Genomic DNA, 15,949 nt, shown 5'->3' with positions numbered 1-15,949 from the left:
GTGGTATCTTTTACTTATATGAGAAATATAGAGAAATCAAACAGCTGACAATCGATTTGAGGTATACAGATCTATTGATGCATGTTCTTATTACTTATGACATTGTGTTTATAATAGAGGAATTTATTTGTCTATCCTTAGTACTGGAGAATTGGAAATATGATTCATTAATGAAGGTTTCATTGGATAGTTTCTGGGAGTTGAAATTTAGCAGAACCAAGAAGAGAGCCTATTATTTTGTCTGCAGGTTTCCAGAATATTCCAGAGTAGGTGGGGTAGGTTACTTCTATTTTTAGGCCTGGAGAAACCAGAAAGGAAAGCCTTGGGAACATCAAGAAGAAATCTAAGGTAGAATACAGTGAAATTGCCCTCTAGCCTAGCTCCTGAAATTTGCACAGGTCAAATGTTGAGAGTTCAATCTAATATTCCTTATAGAAAGCTGCAACAGAATGAAAAAAGTAAGTTATGCTTAGTTATTCTGCCCTTTCAGTTTATTCAAAAATAGACCAAATTAATGGATATTAGATTTAATTTACAAATGTCTTTTGCTGTATTATTTCATAGAAATTGGATATGGGTAGAGAAAAAAATGATTTCTCTCAACCACTTCTGAGTTTTTCTTGATTTTTTGACTGAATTTTTCTGTGATCTGTTTGCTATTTGTTGACTAATATTTTTAGCCTTTTATTGTACTTGAACCACTTTCTAGGAATGGAGGGAGGATTTTGCACATGATTAATTGGTATTTCCTTTGAATATACTGCAACCCTAGAGAGGCCTATCTTCTGAGGCGTCCCCCTAGGCCCTACATATTTGAATTCAGCACCATAGAAATTTTTACAAAAATGAAAGATAGGATTTGTCAGAGGAGACAACTGGGGTCTGGGCCAGCAGACTGGCATTAAAGCCAGAAGACTGAGTGACATCTTCCCCAGCCCCAACTCCATCCATCTAGCAAGCATGATTAGCATGCTTGAACCTGATCAGGGGACTGCTGGGAAGGTAGAAGAAGTAGGGCAGTGGAGAGTAGACACTTCCTTCCAGCACTTACTCTCTGCTCAGTTGATGTCGGTAGGATAAATGGTATGGCAGCACAGCTGAGGACTACAGGTTACTGAGAATGGGCTCAGCTACCTCAAAGCCAACCTCCACATCATTTGTCCCTCACTAATTCATCTTTGGCTTTCTCTACCCCTCTTTGCACTTTTTATATAAATAAACACTTATATTAAACTTCTTTTTATTTCTCCACTTTTGGGTATTTTCTTTTGTTCTTGAGCTTGCTGGTAAGGACTCACAACTGGGTATTTCACTTAATTTCTGGGTTTGGATGCTTTCAAATTCACTCATCATTTTTTGCTTTTTATTTTTTTTCTAAGTTTATTTATTTATTTTTTATAGAGGCATGTTTTATTTATTTATTTGTTTGTTTGTTTGTTTTGTTTATACATGCACTGGGTACAGTCAGAAGCGTGGGAGGGTGAGAGAACTCACCAGAGCCAGAGCAGGGAGCAGAGCAAGCAGAAGGACCGAAGTACACTGCTGAGGGGAGCAGCGGGCAGCAGGAGAGGTCTGCGCGCCATGTGGGACCATCCTCTGGTGGCCGGGGAGCAGCCAGGGATCGAACCTGCGCCACAGAGGCCGCGGGCAGCTTCGCAACCCAGCGTGCAACCGCTGTGCCACCGGGGAGGCCCATTTTTTGCTTTTTAAATGTGGGTAAGAAATATGTCACCAAAGGGTCAGATAAAAACCACACCAATAACAAACCCTAAAAATCTGGCTAGAGCATTGTGGTTACCAAAGGGAGGTAGTGAACAAAGTTGGAAGGGCCACAGTGAATTACCATGGAGGACTTTCAGTGCCTTAGTGGTGGGTGTGGTGTGTTAACATATATCTGAAGGCTGTGATCTTATGCCTCTAAATCATACACAGGGTTGTGAACCAATATTATCTCAATTTAAAAAAGAATTTAAAAAACAAGTTCTGTTGGCCTTTAGTGCTTACCATAAAAAAGAAGAAGAATTGGGCCTTTGGATGCACTTTCTTCTTTCCTTTTGCATGTAGTCTTGGAAACATAAATACTAACAGTATATATAGGGCCTCCCTGGTGGTGTAAGGGGTTAAGACTCAACCTATGAAACTATCTGCAGCCACTGCAGCACAAGTTTGATCCACACCCAGGGAGCTACCCACATGGCACAGCAGACCTCTCCTGTCTCGCCCACTGCTCCCCTCAGCAGTGTATTTCAGTCACTCTGCCTGTTCTGTACCCCACTCTGTCTCTTGTGAATCCTCTCACCCCCCACACCTCTGGCCTGTACCCCAGTTCTTGTATGCATAAATAAATCTTAAAAAAATAGTATATATAAATTATTGCTTAATGATTAACAGCAAATCATTACTTAATTCTCTCTCTTCCTAGTAACTTCTTTGTTTTAGCCATCAGTCCAGTAAGTGCAGAGTGGAGTATTTACTGGCCTGTGGTCAGACCTGTTTGTGGCACAGGTGTCTTACAAACACTGAACTTACTCTGACCTTGTCCTCATAGTAATATCCCTGCCTCTGGGCAGGGTTTGTCGTTCATTTTCTGAATAGGTGGCACATGGCTACGCAGCTCTAAAACCTCTTCTTTTCTCCTCCCCTCTCATATGTAGAATAAAGTCATCCCTTGTATTAGGCGCCTTGCAGACTATACAAGGAGAGGCCATTGAGGGCTCTGTGGAGGTCACTGTTGCTCTATCATATAAATAAATCTCAACTTCAAAATTAACTGGTGGTTTAGAGTCCTCATTGCAGTCTTGAGTAAGGAACTCAAGAACATACTACTGCTGGCTGGTGCCAGATATCATGTTTAATTAATGGAAATTAATTTCCTCAGAGTTCCACAGTCCACAAGGACATATATTAGCAGACATAGTAAACATAGAGTGAAAAAAGAGTTATTTTTACCATAAAATATCATTCCCTCAATTATTCATTAGAGATATGATTTGAAATTACCCTAGGAAGCATTATAATTAATTAAATCACTACTACATCAATGCTATCTATTCCTTTTATTTAGTTCAGAACATGAAGAAACTCTTAACCTTATTCCATAACAAAATGTCTAATCCTTATTTTGCATAATTTCATTCATACAAAATACTTACACTGCTTTTGACATCTTTCAGTTTTGGAAGAATGTCTAATCCGAAACCATCAGCCTGTCCACGAGTCTTATTTCCACCATTCATGTAGTTGCCAAAAGCAAGAACCAAACCCAGAACCTGCATAACCCCTGGGCCATTTTTTAATGTCTGTAAAAAAGGATAAGAAAAAATTTCTCTTACACAAAATTTTGTTTGAATTATCTTATCAATTACAGATATTTATTTTATACTAATAACTCAGGTTACATCCACATTTTATCATTATTGATTATTAGATATTGTGTGGTCAGTCCCCTACCCATACACCCCCAAAATAAAAGTGTCAGATAGACTGTCTCAATAGGGCCAGTGTAGGACTCTTATCACCTTTGTATGGGAACTAGAAGTCAATCAAGACCCTCTGAACCTCAAGAGACAGATCATCTTTACTTTAATGCAAATTGCTTTTCATGAGTCATCAGGTCCCTGAGGCTAAGAAAAGTATCTGTTCTTGTCCAAGTCTTTTTGCACCTCCACAATAAAAGAGGAGATCATTTTGTCCTAAACTTTTGCCTTTTCCCTTGGAAGAAACAATCACTGCCTTCCCTTTTATGATCCAGAAGAATATAGTTTTGGGTCTCATCCAGATATAGGTTTATCAGTAAATGTTTTCTCAATGTGTAAGAATCTAAGAGAATTCTCATTTTTACTTTCAGAGTAAAGGTATGATCATCCCCTACTTGTCTGTCATGTTAAGTCTCCTCTCTGTCCTTGATGTCTCAGGTCTTAAAACACAGAATAAAAATTTCTATTCCGCTACATCATTCTGCAACAGAGAGATCTCCACAGAAAGGGGAGTTTCTATGTTCCCTGCCCCATCTAATAAGGAGCAGAGATGAGCAAACACATGTAGCTATAGAAGACTTGGAGATGCAGGAAGAGAGACACACGGAGCAGAGAGACATAAAAAAGAAGTCCTGCTTGCTTCTTGGCTTTAAACTTGCACCAGGGATTTGAGAGACTTGGAAGTAAACACAAGGAGTTGAGAGATATAAAGACACTGGGAAGAGACACATGGGTGAAGACAGATGTGGGGGCTAACAATGGCAGCTGTTTTCTTGATTCATACTTCGATTTTACTCCTTTCCTCCCAGACTTGCCTGTCCTCTATTTTTTCAGAGTGTAATCTCCATTAAAAAAGAGAGATTCAATGTTTCCTGCCCCAACTGATGAGGGATAAGCTGAGCAGGGAGGAGAAACTGACAAAGACTGAGAAGGACTTGGAAGAAGATAGGAGAAGACACATGGAGCAGAGAAATATTTAGAAGAGGGTACACTTGCATCTCAGCTTTGGACTTGCACCAGGGACTTGGGGTACATGGAAGGAGACACTGGAGTTAAGACGTAGAGATACTTGGGAGAGACATGGGTGAGAAACCCACGGAGAGACTGACAATAGCAGATGTTGCTTTATTTCTATTTTTTCTCGTTTGGCCCCTTCTGCCCCTTCCCTGTGGATCCCTTCCAGAAGGTGCCTTAGACTTGTGGCAAGTTTTTGAGCCTCAGTGGCCCTGCTTTGGGCCAACCCTGTTTGGCTGGGCATTTATCCACAAGGGGATAGGTAATTCTGGGTATTTCACTGAGAAACTAACTTTGGGTGTTTCACTGGAAAAATAGTACACTTTCTTCTCTCCTTTCTCTATGCACACTTATCTATTAAAGTTCTTTCACACTAAGAATATGCTTTATCTTTATGTGGTGGATGGCTAAATGCATTTAGAGCATGCAAGTTTGGGGGTCCTGGTCTGCCAATCAGTTTGCATCCTTAACACTCTCAGCCCTTTCCTATGGGTCTCTGTCAGAAGGTGCCTTAAATTTGTGGCAAGCTTTTGGGCCTCAGCAATTCCACTACAGGTTGCACTATTTGGTTTGGCATTTATGCACAAGGGAATGGAGAACTCTGGGTGTTTTATTGAGAAACTATTATCATTTTATCCTCTCACTCTATGCACATGAATTCCATGAAAGTTCTTTCATACTAAGTATGATCTGTCTTTATGTGCCAGATGGCAAAACCTCTTCAGCATATGTAAGACTGGGGGTGCCAGGGTGCCTCTCAATCTGCCTACTAACAATACTTTACAACTATTTGAATTCTCTCTATATATGGTATTTAATTGTTTTTTCCTTTCCTAATCTGTCTGATGCTGTTTTGATTGCTTGCACCCTGATAACTTTTGTGCTCCAACAGTATATTTGAATAACAGTACATCCAAAGTTAACTTTAATAAGCATTCAGATATGCTTTTTGTAAGATGAAAGAGACCAATATAGTTTATTTCTATGGTGCAATTGCAAGAAACCAAATAAGACTATAATGAGATTATTACAAATTTATGTCATTTTCATCATCCTGATTGTTATACCTACTTCAGGAGCAATACCAAAATTATGGCATAAGTTGTGTGATAAAAAAATAATTATAAAGATTATGGCCATATTTCTATTTATCCCTAAAAAATTCACACTCATTTACTCCAAAACATTAAGTTTAACTTGAATTTGCCTGCCACTTTCTCTTAAATATGACTTTAATAACATCTTACTATTCTTCAAAATGACTTACTACAACCAGAATGAATGCTACTATTGATCTTTTGACAATTTTTAAAATGTTAATATTGGTAATTTCTGCCACACCTATCCTTTGTTTTTATAAAAATATCCATGTCCTCTTAAATTCCTAATCACTTGGTTGGAATCATTAACAATTTATTAAGGGATCATTCCTAAATTGAAGGGAAGTAAATAAATGCCTTCAAATAATATTAAATAGGAAATCTGATATATGAAAATGCAAATTTTCTATGGTAAAAGTAAAAGGTATAGAAATCTCTGATATTTACATGTAATGAGCATATGCTGACAATGTGGTCCTTCAGTCCTTATAGCCTATCTGATCATTTGCTTTGATCTTGAAGCTCAATCATAATATGTTCTCTTCTCTGGAACTCTAGCCTTTAAAGTTCATGACCATTTAGAGAAAATAAATAAAACTTTTTTTTTAAATATGAACTTGAGTGAACAGTATTAAATATCAATGTCCAATCAGCTCTCCATGGACCCACCTCACATAATTTCTGTAGCAATTCCAGTTTGCGTCGAATTGAGCATATGCTTTCTGAAAATGTGGACTGGAACAGGATGCAAAAAACTCGCTCTGAAAAGTTGGGGATTAGTGACAGTTCATAAAGGAACCTAAGGAAATAAAGTCAAGTTAAGAGGAAAAACATATTTCATTTAAACAGATGTTTATCCTGTATCTTTTATAACAATATGTAGAGAAGGCCTTGCATTGTTCAAATGGATAGAACCCACCCCTGATCTGAAGGCCTCCACAAGAGCCTAATTAGTAATATGCTTACTGTTCAGGTTTGTCCAGAGGCTTGGCATTTTCTTTGTCTTTAGAGGATCGGCCATGCTTTTCAATTTTTTCCAGTTCATCTGATTGTGCTCGCTGGGAAAACAAAAGTCAATTGTCTTTTCATAATCTTGTCAGTTGAGTCCTTTAGATATTGAAAATCTTAATATAGCCAAAACTCAAAGCTTTTATATTTCTTCGCATCTATGCAGTAAGTTTAAATTAATTTATGAGGCATTTCAAAATGGAAATATGTTTCTGCAAACCAGACCATCTTCCAAGTAATGCTATTGAATATTAGTGATCTACAAAACATTTATTTATTGAAGCTTTAAAACAATATAGTTTTACTCCCATTTTTTTTGGCTATTACTCTCTGGAATGCAAGAATTTCATTTTAAAGTGGAATTTCTTAATTCAAAATCAATAAAGTTAAATATGAAATAATTTTATTCTAAAGCTGTTACAACACTTTTAAAAGTTAAATATGAAATAATTTTATTCTAAAGCTGTTATAACACGTTTAAAAGAAAAGATTATTTTAACTACTGTAATCATTATTTAGAAACTTTCATATTAGAAGAAAAATAAATTGAAATATTAAGCAATGAAATAAAAAAAAAACAAGAATTTGAGTCTTCTGTTGAATTTTCTTTCTCATACAAAAAGATTCCAGCCATCAAGGTAAACCATGGACACCAGGAAGGCACAGTCCCTGTGCCATTGGGGGAAGTCAGGAACACCCAAAACCACCCCCTGGATCAGAGAGAGGGAGGGACCCAAAATAGGTTCAGTAGGGAAGTGCACACTGAGCAAAGCTGCTGCAGGCCTGTGGTGCCCACCCACCTGTGCTTTAGAACCCAGGTGAACTGGGGCACAGGATGCACCATCAAAGTGAACTGCAGGCACCACACCGGGAAAGGACAACCTCTGTGCTATTGTTCAAAAATAGAGACCCCAAGATCCCCTTGTAGAACTGAGAAAACACAGAGGGAGGGTATCCTCAGAGACAACATCTACCAACATACTCACATATCACTACCCCTGCCTGCCATGTACCTCGTAAATCCCAATAAAAGCCTGCAAAAGCCACTGAGGGCTCCAGGAGTCCTTCTTCATCCATCTGCTCGGGTCATAGAGATCCTGCTCTGTGCCCTTCCTGCTGCTACAGTCAGCCAGAGGGACACTGTCCTAATACCACGTAAAGCCTACTAACAGGATAGACGTTATTAGTCCACCTTGCTGGTAAACAAGCAATCAAGGTAATATTACAAAAAAAAATTACAGCTAAGAATGTTAATAAGGTAATGTTGATAAGATACACATGTTCATACCACAGTATATCACACAAAGATTCCAAATCCCTCTCTCTATTCTTTTCTTTTAAAGATTGATTGATTGATTGATTGATTGATTGATTGATACAAGAAATGGGGTACAGACCAGATGTGCAGGAGGGTGAGAGGATTCACCAAAGACAGAGCGGGAAACAGAACAGGCAGACTGACGAAATGCACTGCTGAGGGGAGCAGTGAGTGCGATAGGAGTGGTCTGCCGTGCCATGTGGGACCCTCGCCGGCTGGCCAGGATCGAACCAGCGCTACAGAGGCTGTGGACAGCTTCACAGCGCAGCACTCAACCTCTGCACCACTGGGGAGGCCCTCTCTCTATTCTTTTAAAAGAAATGAGTTCTGGGCCTCTGGGGTGGCACAGGTGGTTGAGTGCAGTGCTGTGAAGTTGTCCCCAGCCTCTACAGTGCGGGTTCCATCCCAGCTGGCTGGGGAGATTCCCACATGGTACAGTAGACCTCTCTTGTCTTGCCCGCTGATTCTTTCAGCAGTGTATTTCAGTCTGTCTGCCTGTTCTGTTCCCCAATCTGTCTCTGGTGAATCCTCTCACCCCCTGCACCTCTGGCCTGTACCCCAGTTATTGTATAAATAAATAAATCTTTAAAAAATAAATAAAAATAACTATAAGAGGTTTATGAGTTTATATGAGTTTTAACAGAAGAGTTAATCTGCTATCTTTAAGTCAAACCACATTCTACACTTAAATCATCACCCAGGGGGGAAAAAATAAGTCTGCCATTGTCAATGAAAAGAAAATATGAGATTGCTAAACCCCTGGGCAGGGTCAGGAATCCTGTGCCTGCAAAGAAGCTCAGGAGCATTTCTAAATCTAACAACTCTGGACTGTTGGCAAACATTCCCTTCTGGTGTCCCAACTGCCCTTAGAGTCAAAATGAGGCCTAATGCACATGTGTGAGCTCAGAAGGGACGTGTATCAACTGTGAGGTGATGATCCCTCCTACTCTATAGACAAGACAACTGGCAGCTTCTGTTGCTTTAGAAGGGGACTTAAATGATTCCATTCTGGTCCTGCTACTTCTGGAAGTCTGTGTGGGCATGCTGCAGCTGGCTCCTATTAAAAAAAAGTATAGGAAGAGGGCGGAGCAACATGGCGGCGAGGAGACGCTGCGAGTAAGATCTCCCATTAAAAAAAGTTAATAGGGAGGAAAAGCGGCAGGTCCCAGTGAGAACTGGGACACGGAAGATAAACGGACGACTCCAGCAAACTGCCCGAAGAAGAAAGTGGCCATAAAAGAGGACTAGAAGGGAGGGAAGCGCAGAACCCTGCTCCCCTCCCCCGCCCACAGAGGCAGCACTCTCCGACCGGCAGAGAGGAGAAAAACAACAAACCAAAACGGCCAACAAGAAAAACGGACACAGCAAGCGGGACTGTGAGTGGAAAGGAACTATTGCAGCCACCACACCCCGCGAACGGGAGCTGAGGCGAACCCTGCAGGATCCGCTGCGGAGGTGAGCTCCAGGTGCCATTAAAGAGAGCCCCGCCCCCCAGGAGGAGACCAGCCCCAGCACACAGCCCCGGCCGCCTGGCTGCTTGAAACTGACAGATGACTCCTGGAAGAACCAGAGGGGAACAGAGAAGCCCACCCAAGATGCCGGCCAGTCCCAACAACACAGTGTCCCAACGCATACAGCAAATTAGAAAACAGACAGTAGGGAGGAGAAGAACCACACGCAACCTAGCAACTCTCCAGAGAAAAAGCACACCACAAAAAGAAAGCCAGCCCCCAGATTGCAAAGACAATAACTTGGAAGAATTTCTGAGCCTTCCAGAAAGAGAATTTAAAATTGCCGTGATTAAAAAACTGACAGAAGTCATAAAGGAAAACAATGATAAGGGAAAAATAATCAACGATCAGAAGAATGCAATTGAGTCCCTAGAGAGGGAAAACAATGGTCAGAAGAAAGAAATTGAGTCCCTAAAGAGGGAAGTAAAAGAAATGCAGGAGATCAAAGAATTAATGGAAGAACTAAAGAATTCTGGGAAAAGCAATGAAAGCAGAATAGATGAAATGGAAGAACGAATAAGTAATCTTGAAGACACAGAAATAAAAAGAACCAAAACAGAAAAGGAAAGAGAAGTACGAAGGAAAAAGAACGAAGAAAGACTTCGGGAACTATCTGACTCCATGAGGAAAGGAAATATAAGAGTTATAGGAATACCAGAAGGAGAGGAGAGAGATGTAGGAACAGAGAAAATATTCAAAGAGATAATTGAAGAGAACTTCCCAAATGTGAAGAAGGAGCTGAAAATTGATATACAAGAAGCAAGAAGAACACCAAACTTCCACGACGAAAGGAAAAATACAGCAAGACACATAATAGTAAAGCTCCCAAGAATCCAGGACAAGGAAAAAATAATGAAGCTGGCAAGAGGGAAGAAACAGATAACATTCAAAGGAAAACCAATCAGGCTGACATCAGACTTCTCTGAAGAAACACTACGGGCAAGGAGAGAGTGGAGGGACATAGTCAACAGACTCCAAGAAAACAGATGCCAACCAAGAATACTCTATCCCGCAAAGCTCTCCTTCCTCTTTGAAGAAAGAATATGGACCTTCCCAGACAAACAGAAACTCCGGAATTTCATTGCAACTAAACCCCCACTCCAAAAAATACTACAAGGAGTCCTAAAGCCAGAACCTCAGAGGGACGAATAACAATGAAAGAAGGCCAAAAAAAAAAAAAAAGTTATTAAAAGAATAAATAAATAAAATCAAAGGAAAGACAAACACAATGGCAAATACAGATGTTAACATATCAATATTAACTCTAAATGTAAATGGACTAAACTCTTCAATAAAAAGACACAGAGTGGCAGCCTGGATTAAGAAACAAAACCCAACCTTTTGCTGTCTCCAGGAAACACATTTAGCTACAAAAGATAAAAATAGGCTCAAAGTTAAAGGATGGAAAACAATCCTACAAGCAAATGGACCAAAAAAGAAAGCAGGAACAGCTATACTTATATCAGATAAAACAGATTTCAAACTCAAAAAGATAAAAAGAGACCCCAATGGTCACTACATTATGATCAAGGGGACAATACTTCAAGAAGAAATAACACTCATTAACATATACTCACCAAACGAAGGAGCACCAAAATATATCAGACAACTGTTGTCCTCTCTGAAAACAGACATCAGAGAAAACACATACAGAGTAGGAGACTTCAACACACCACTATCAACAATGGATAGATCAACAAGACAAAAAATAAGTAAAGAAACCAAAGCTCTAAATAAGGACCTAGAGCAATTAGGCTTAACAGACATCTATAGAACACTAAACCCCAAAAAAACGGAGTACACATTTTTCTCAAGCGCACACGGATCATTCTCCAGGATCGATCACATACTGGGGCACAAGACAAACATCAACAGATACACCAAGATTGAAATCATATCAACCATCTTTTCTGACCATGAAGGCATCAAACTAGAAATAAACCATAAAAAGAAGGCAAGGAACTTTCCTACCTCATGGAGATTAAAAACCACACTACTGGAAGACCATTGGACTAATGAGGAGATCAAAGAAGAAATTAAAAAATTTTTTGAATTGAACGACAAGGAGGACACTAATATCCTAAATGTATGGGATGCAGCAAAAGCAGTAATAAGAGGAAAATATATAGCAATAGAAGCTCACATCAAGAAACAAGAAAGAACGCAAAGAAACAACCTCATCTCGAAGCTCAAAGATCTAGAAAAAGAACAACAAAAAAACCCCAAAACCAGTAGAAGAAAAGAAATAATAAAAACCAAAGCAGAAATAAATGAAATTGAAACTAAAAAAAACAATCCAAAAGATCAATGAAACCAAGAGCTGGTTTTTTGAAAAAATCAATAAAATAGACAAACCCCTAGCCAGGCTCACAAAGGAAAAAAGGGGAAAGCACAAATAAACAGGATCATCAATGAAAGAGGAGAAATCACAACGGACACAGCAGAAATCAAAAGAATAATCAGTAACTACTATGAACAGTTATATGGAAACAAGTTTAACAATCTAGAGGAGATGGACAAATTCCTACAACTCTACAATCACCCAAAGCTAGATAAAGAAGAAATAGAACACCTAAACAGACCAATTACAATTAGCGAAATTGAAATGGTAATAAAAAACCTCCCCAAAAACAAAAGCCCAGGACCTGATGGATTTACAAATGAATTCTACCAAACATTCAGAGACGAATTAGTGCCTATCCTTCACAAACTCTTCCAAAAAATTGAGAAGGAAGGGACAATACCAAACACGTTTTATGAAGCCAACATTACACTAATACCAAAACCGAACAAGGACAACACAAAAAAGGAAAACTACAGGCCAATCTCCCTAATGAACACTGATGCAAAAATCCTCAATAAAATTTTAGCTATCAGAATCCAACAATGTATCCATAAGATAATTCACCACGACCAAGTTGGATTCATTCCAGGGGCACAAGGATGGTTTAACATCCGAAAATCAATCAACGTTATCCAACACATCAACAAAAAGAAATATAAAAACCATATGATAATATCAATAGATGCTGAGAAAGCTTTCGACAAAGTGCAACACCCATTCATGATAAAAGCCCTTGAAATTCTGGGGATACAAGGAACATACCTCAACATCATAAAGGCCATCTATGACAAGCCAACAGCCAGTATCATTCTCAATGGTGAAAAGCTGAAAGCAATTCCATTAAGATCTGGAACAAGACAAGGATGTCCACTCTCACCATTGCTTTTCAATATAATACTGGAAGTCCTAGCCAGGGCAATAAGACAAGAGAAAGACATCCAAGGAATCCAAATAGGAAAAGAAGAAGTCAAACTATCACTATTTGCTGACGATATGATATTATACATAGAGAACCCCAAAAACTCCACAGAAAAGCTAATTCAACTCATCAATCAGTTCAGTAAAGTGGCAGGATACAAAATCAACACGCAAAAGTCAGTAGCCTTCCTATACACAAACAATAAATCTGAAGAAGAAGAAATCAAAAAGACCATCCCTTTTGTTATTGAAACAAAAAAAATCAAATATTTGGGAATAAATCTAACAAAAGAGGTAAAGGACCTATACAAAGAAAACTATAAAACACTGTTAAAAGAAATAGAAGAAGACACAAAGAAATGGAGAGACATCCCCTGCTCATGGATTGGAAGAATAAACATTATTAAAATGGCCATCCTACCAAAAGCAATATACAGATTCAATGCTATTCCAATCAAAATTTCAATGTCATTCTTCAAAGAAATAGAACAATTATTGATGAAATTCATATGGAATCACCAAAAACCCCGAATAGCCAAAGCTCTCCTGAAAAAAAAAGAAGGGAATGGAGGCATCAGACTCCCAGACTTCAAACTATACTACAAAGCCATAATCATCAAAACTGCATGGTATTGGAACAAGAACAGACATACAGACCAATGGAATCGAATAGAAAATCCAGAAATAAACCCACAGATTTATGGTCAACTAATCTTTGACAAAGGAGCAAAGAATATGCATTGGAGCAAAGAAAGTTTGTTCAATAAATGGTGCTGGGAAAACTGGGTCGCTACATGCAAAAGAATGAAGCTTGACCACCACCTCACACCATACACAAAAATCAACTCAAAATGGATTAAAGAACTAGACATAAGACCTGAAACCATAAAATATATAGAAGGAAATATAGGCGAAACACTACGTGATTTGCACATCAAAGACATCTTTACAGACACATCACCCAAAGCAGTGATAGTGAAGGCAAAGATAAACAGCTGGGACTACATCAAATTAAAGAGCTTTTGCACAGCAAAAGAGACAATAACAAAAACAAAGAGAAACCCCACCAACTGGGAGAACATTTTTGCACCCAACACTAATGATAAAGGACTGATCACAAAAATCTGCAAAGAGCTGATGAGACTCAGCAACAACAAAGAAAATAATCCAGTCAAAAAATGGGCAGAAGAGCTTAAAAGAAACTTCTCTGAAGAGGAAATGCAAATGGCCAACAGGCATATGAAAAAATGTTCAACATCACTTGTCATCAGGGAAATGCAAATCAAAACTACCATGAGATACCATCTTACACCAGTGAGAATGGCACATATTAAAAAAACTAGCAACAACAAATGTTGGCGAGGGTGTGGAGAAAAAGGAACGCTTCTGCACTGTTGGTGGGAGTGCAAACTGGTCCAACCACTGTGGAAAGCTGTATGGAGATTTCTGGACCTACTAAACATAGAGCTTCCATATGATCCAGCAATTCCACTCCTAGGTATTTACCCAAAGGACACAGAAACATCAATTCCAAAGAACACCTGCACCCCTATGTTTATAGCAGCACTGTTTACAATAGCTAAGCTTTGGAAACAACCCAAATGCCCAAAAATAGATGACTGGATCAAGAAGATGTGGTACATATATACCATGGAATATTACTCAGCATTCAAAAAAGATAAACACATGCAATTTGCAGCAACATGGATGGCGCTGGAAGGGATCATGCTCAGCGAAATAAGCCAAAAAGAAAAAGAAAAATACCGGATGGTCTCACTCATAGCAGGAATCTAGAAAACTTAAATAAGGGACCAGGAAAATGAATAACTATAAGAAAGTGAAAATCAAAATCAACAAAAAACTATGAACCAGAGACACTTTTAGGGGGGCGGGGGTGGGAGGGGAGGGATTGGGGTCAGAATGGGGGGGCTGCAATTGTATGGGGAATATAACAATAAAATTTATAAAAAAAAAAAAAAAAAGAAAAAAAGAAAAAAGAAAAGAAAATATGAACAAAATTTGGGCAAAAAGAAAGGTAACAGCTGAGTCAGTGGAGGGAAGCCTTTTGTAAAAAGTCTTGCAATTTTAACAGGGCTGAAGCCAAAGACTGTTACAGGCTGCACCCCCTGTAATGGGGGGGGGGGTAGTGAGGAAGGATAGCCCCAGACAAATAGGAGCAAAGTATCAGTGAGGTGAAGACCCTGGTAAGAAATATAAGGGACTCCAAAAGCAGTCCCCAGGATTCAGCTTTCAGGATTTCGGCATTTTCGGACCTTCAGTGTTTCTGGGGTAAGCAATTTCTGCCCCCACCATGTAGATCTTCCAGAAGCCTGTTGCAGGCCTCTGAAGGACATGGAGAGGCTTTCAATAGCCAACCTCAAAGAAGAAAATTCAGAGGCTTTGCAAGCAGCCAAGTGACTAAAACTGTTCCCAGCTGCGCGCTGTTACAGCCTGGCAGGGAAGGTGAAGACCTGCAGTTGGGTGCCTGGCTGAGCAGAGTGAGTGTGGCTATTTGTCAGGTGGTGCAGCTGCTTCAGTGGCAGTTTTGTTTGTTGTTGGGGCTGAAAAAACTACTCCCTGGAAGCACATTTGAAAGGGTATTAACTTAGAAACTGCTGTCTGGACCTAGAAACCAACATCCTGGAAGTACCTATGCAGTGCACCCTAGGAAGGGGCAGAGTGAGCAGCCTCCTGCACCCCATTTAAGTGAGGAGTTCCCTGCCTTTCTGTGCACTTGTTCTTCCCTGGACTCTTCCCATCTGGGACCTCTCCCTGGATATACTTTTATTCTGTCTCTAAATAAACTTTGCTTTTGCTCTTGCTAAAGACATGGCTTCAAGTTCTTCTCATTCAATAGTCAAGGACCTAGGAAGGCAAAACCCAGGAAAATATAGAAACCCCCAAACTTGGTAATATCTCTCCTTTAAGTGCATGTACTTTGTTCACTTCCAAGTAAATGTCTGCCAAACACAAGGTATTAATAACCACAGTTGACCGTTTAGATTTTCAAATAGAAAAGATGTTTAATAAGGGGGCCTCCCTGGTCGTGCAAGGGGTTAAGCACCGCACTATGAAGCAATCTGCAGCCTCTGCAGCACGAGTTAGATCCCCAGCCAGCCAGGGAACAACCCACAGGGCACAGCAGACTTCTCCTGTCTTGCCTGCTGCTCCCCTCAAAAGTGTACTTTGTTCGGTGAGTCTGCCTGTTCTGTTCCCCACTGTCTCTGGTGAATCCTCTCACCCCCCACATCTCTGGCTGG

The 15,949-nt window shown here is 39.7% G+C and overlaps 1 protein-coding gene across 2 annotated transcripts in view; it reads right to left on the bottom strand.

Annotated features, from left to right (window-relative positions):
- The window catches only part of FMN2 (formin 2), a 308,497-nt gene that overhangs the window by 72,432 nt on the left and 220,116 nt on the right, over positions 1-15,949 (bottom strand). The window contains exons 9-11 of one of the 2 annotated variants that reach the window (XM_037510275.2): positions 6,557-6,648; positions 6,260-6,389; positions 3,153-3,299 (exon numbers count right to left, since the gene is read on the bottom strand). In XM_037510275.2, the coding sequence (XP_037366172.1) occupies positions 3,153-3,299; positions 6,260-6,389; positions 6,557-6,648 (369 nt within the window). Of the gene's footprint in view, positions 1-3,152; positions 3,300-6,259; positions 6,390-6,556; positions 6,649-15,949 lie in introns of those variants that run through there. The other variant, XM_054694909.1, reaches the window with a different exon arrangement.

The sequence above is a fragment of the Talpa occidentalis genome, unplaced genomic scaffold (assembly GCF_014898055.3).
Source record: "Talpa occidentalis isolate TD23 unplaced genomic scaffold, MPIMG_talOcc4v2.1 talOcc4.14, whole genome shotgun sequence".
Lineage (NCBI taxonomy): Eukaryota > Metazoa > Chordata > Mammalia > Eulipotyphla > Talpidae > Talpa > Talpa occidentalis.
This window is presented reverse-complemented; position numbering and strand designations above follow the sequence as displayed.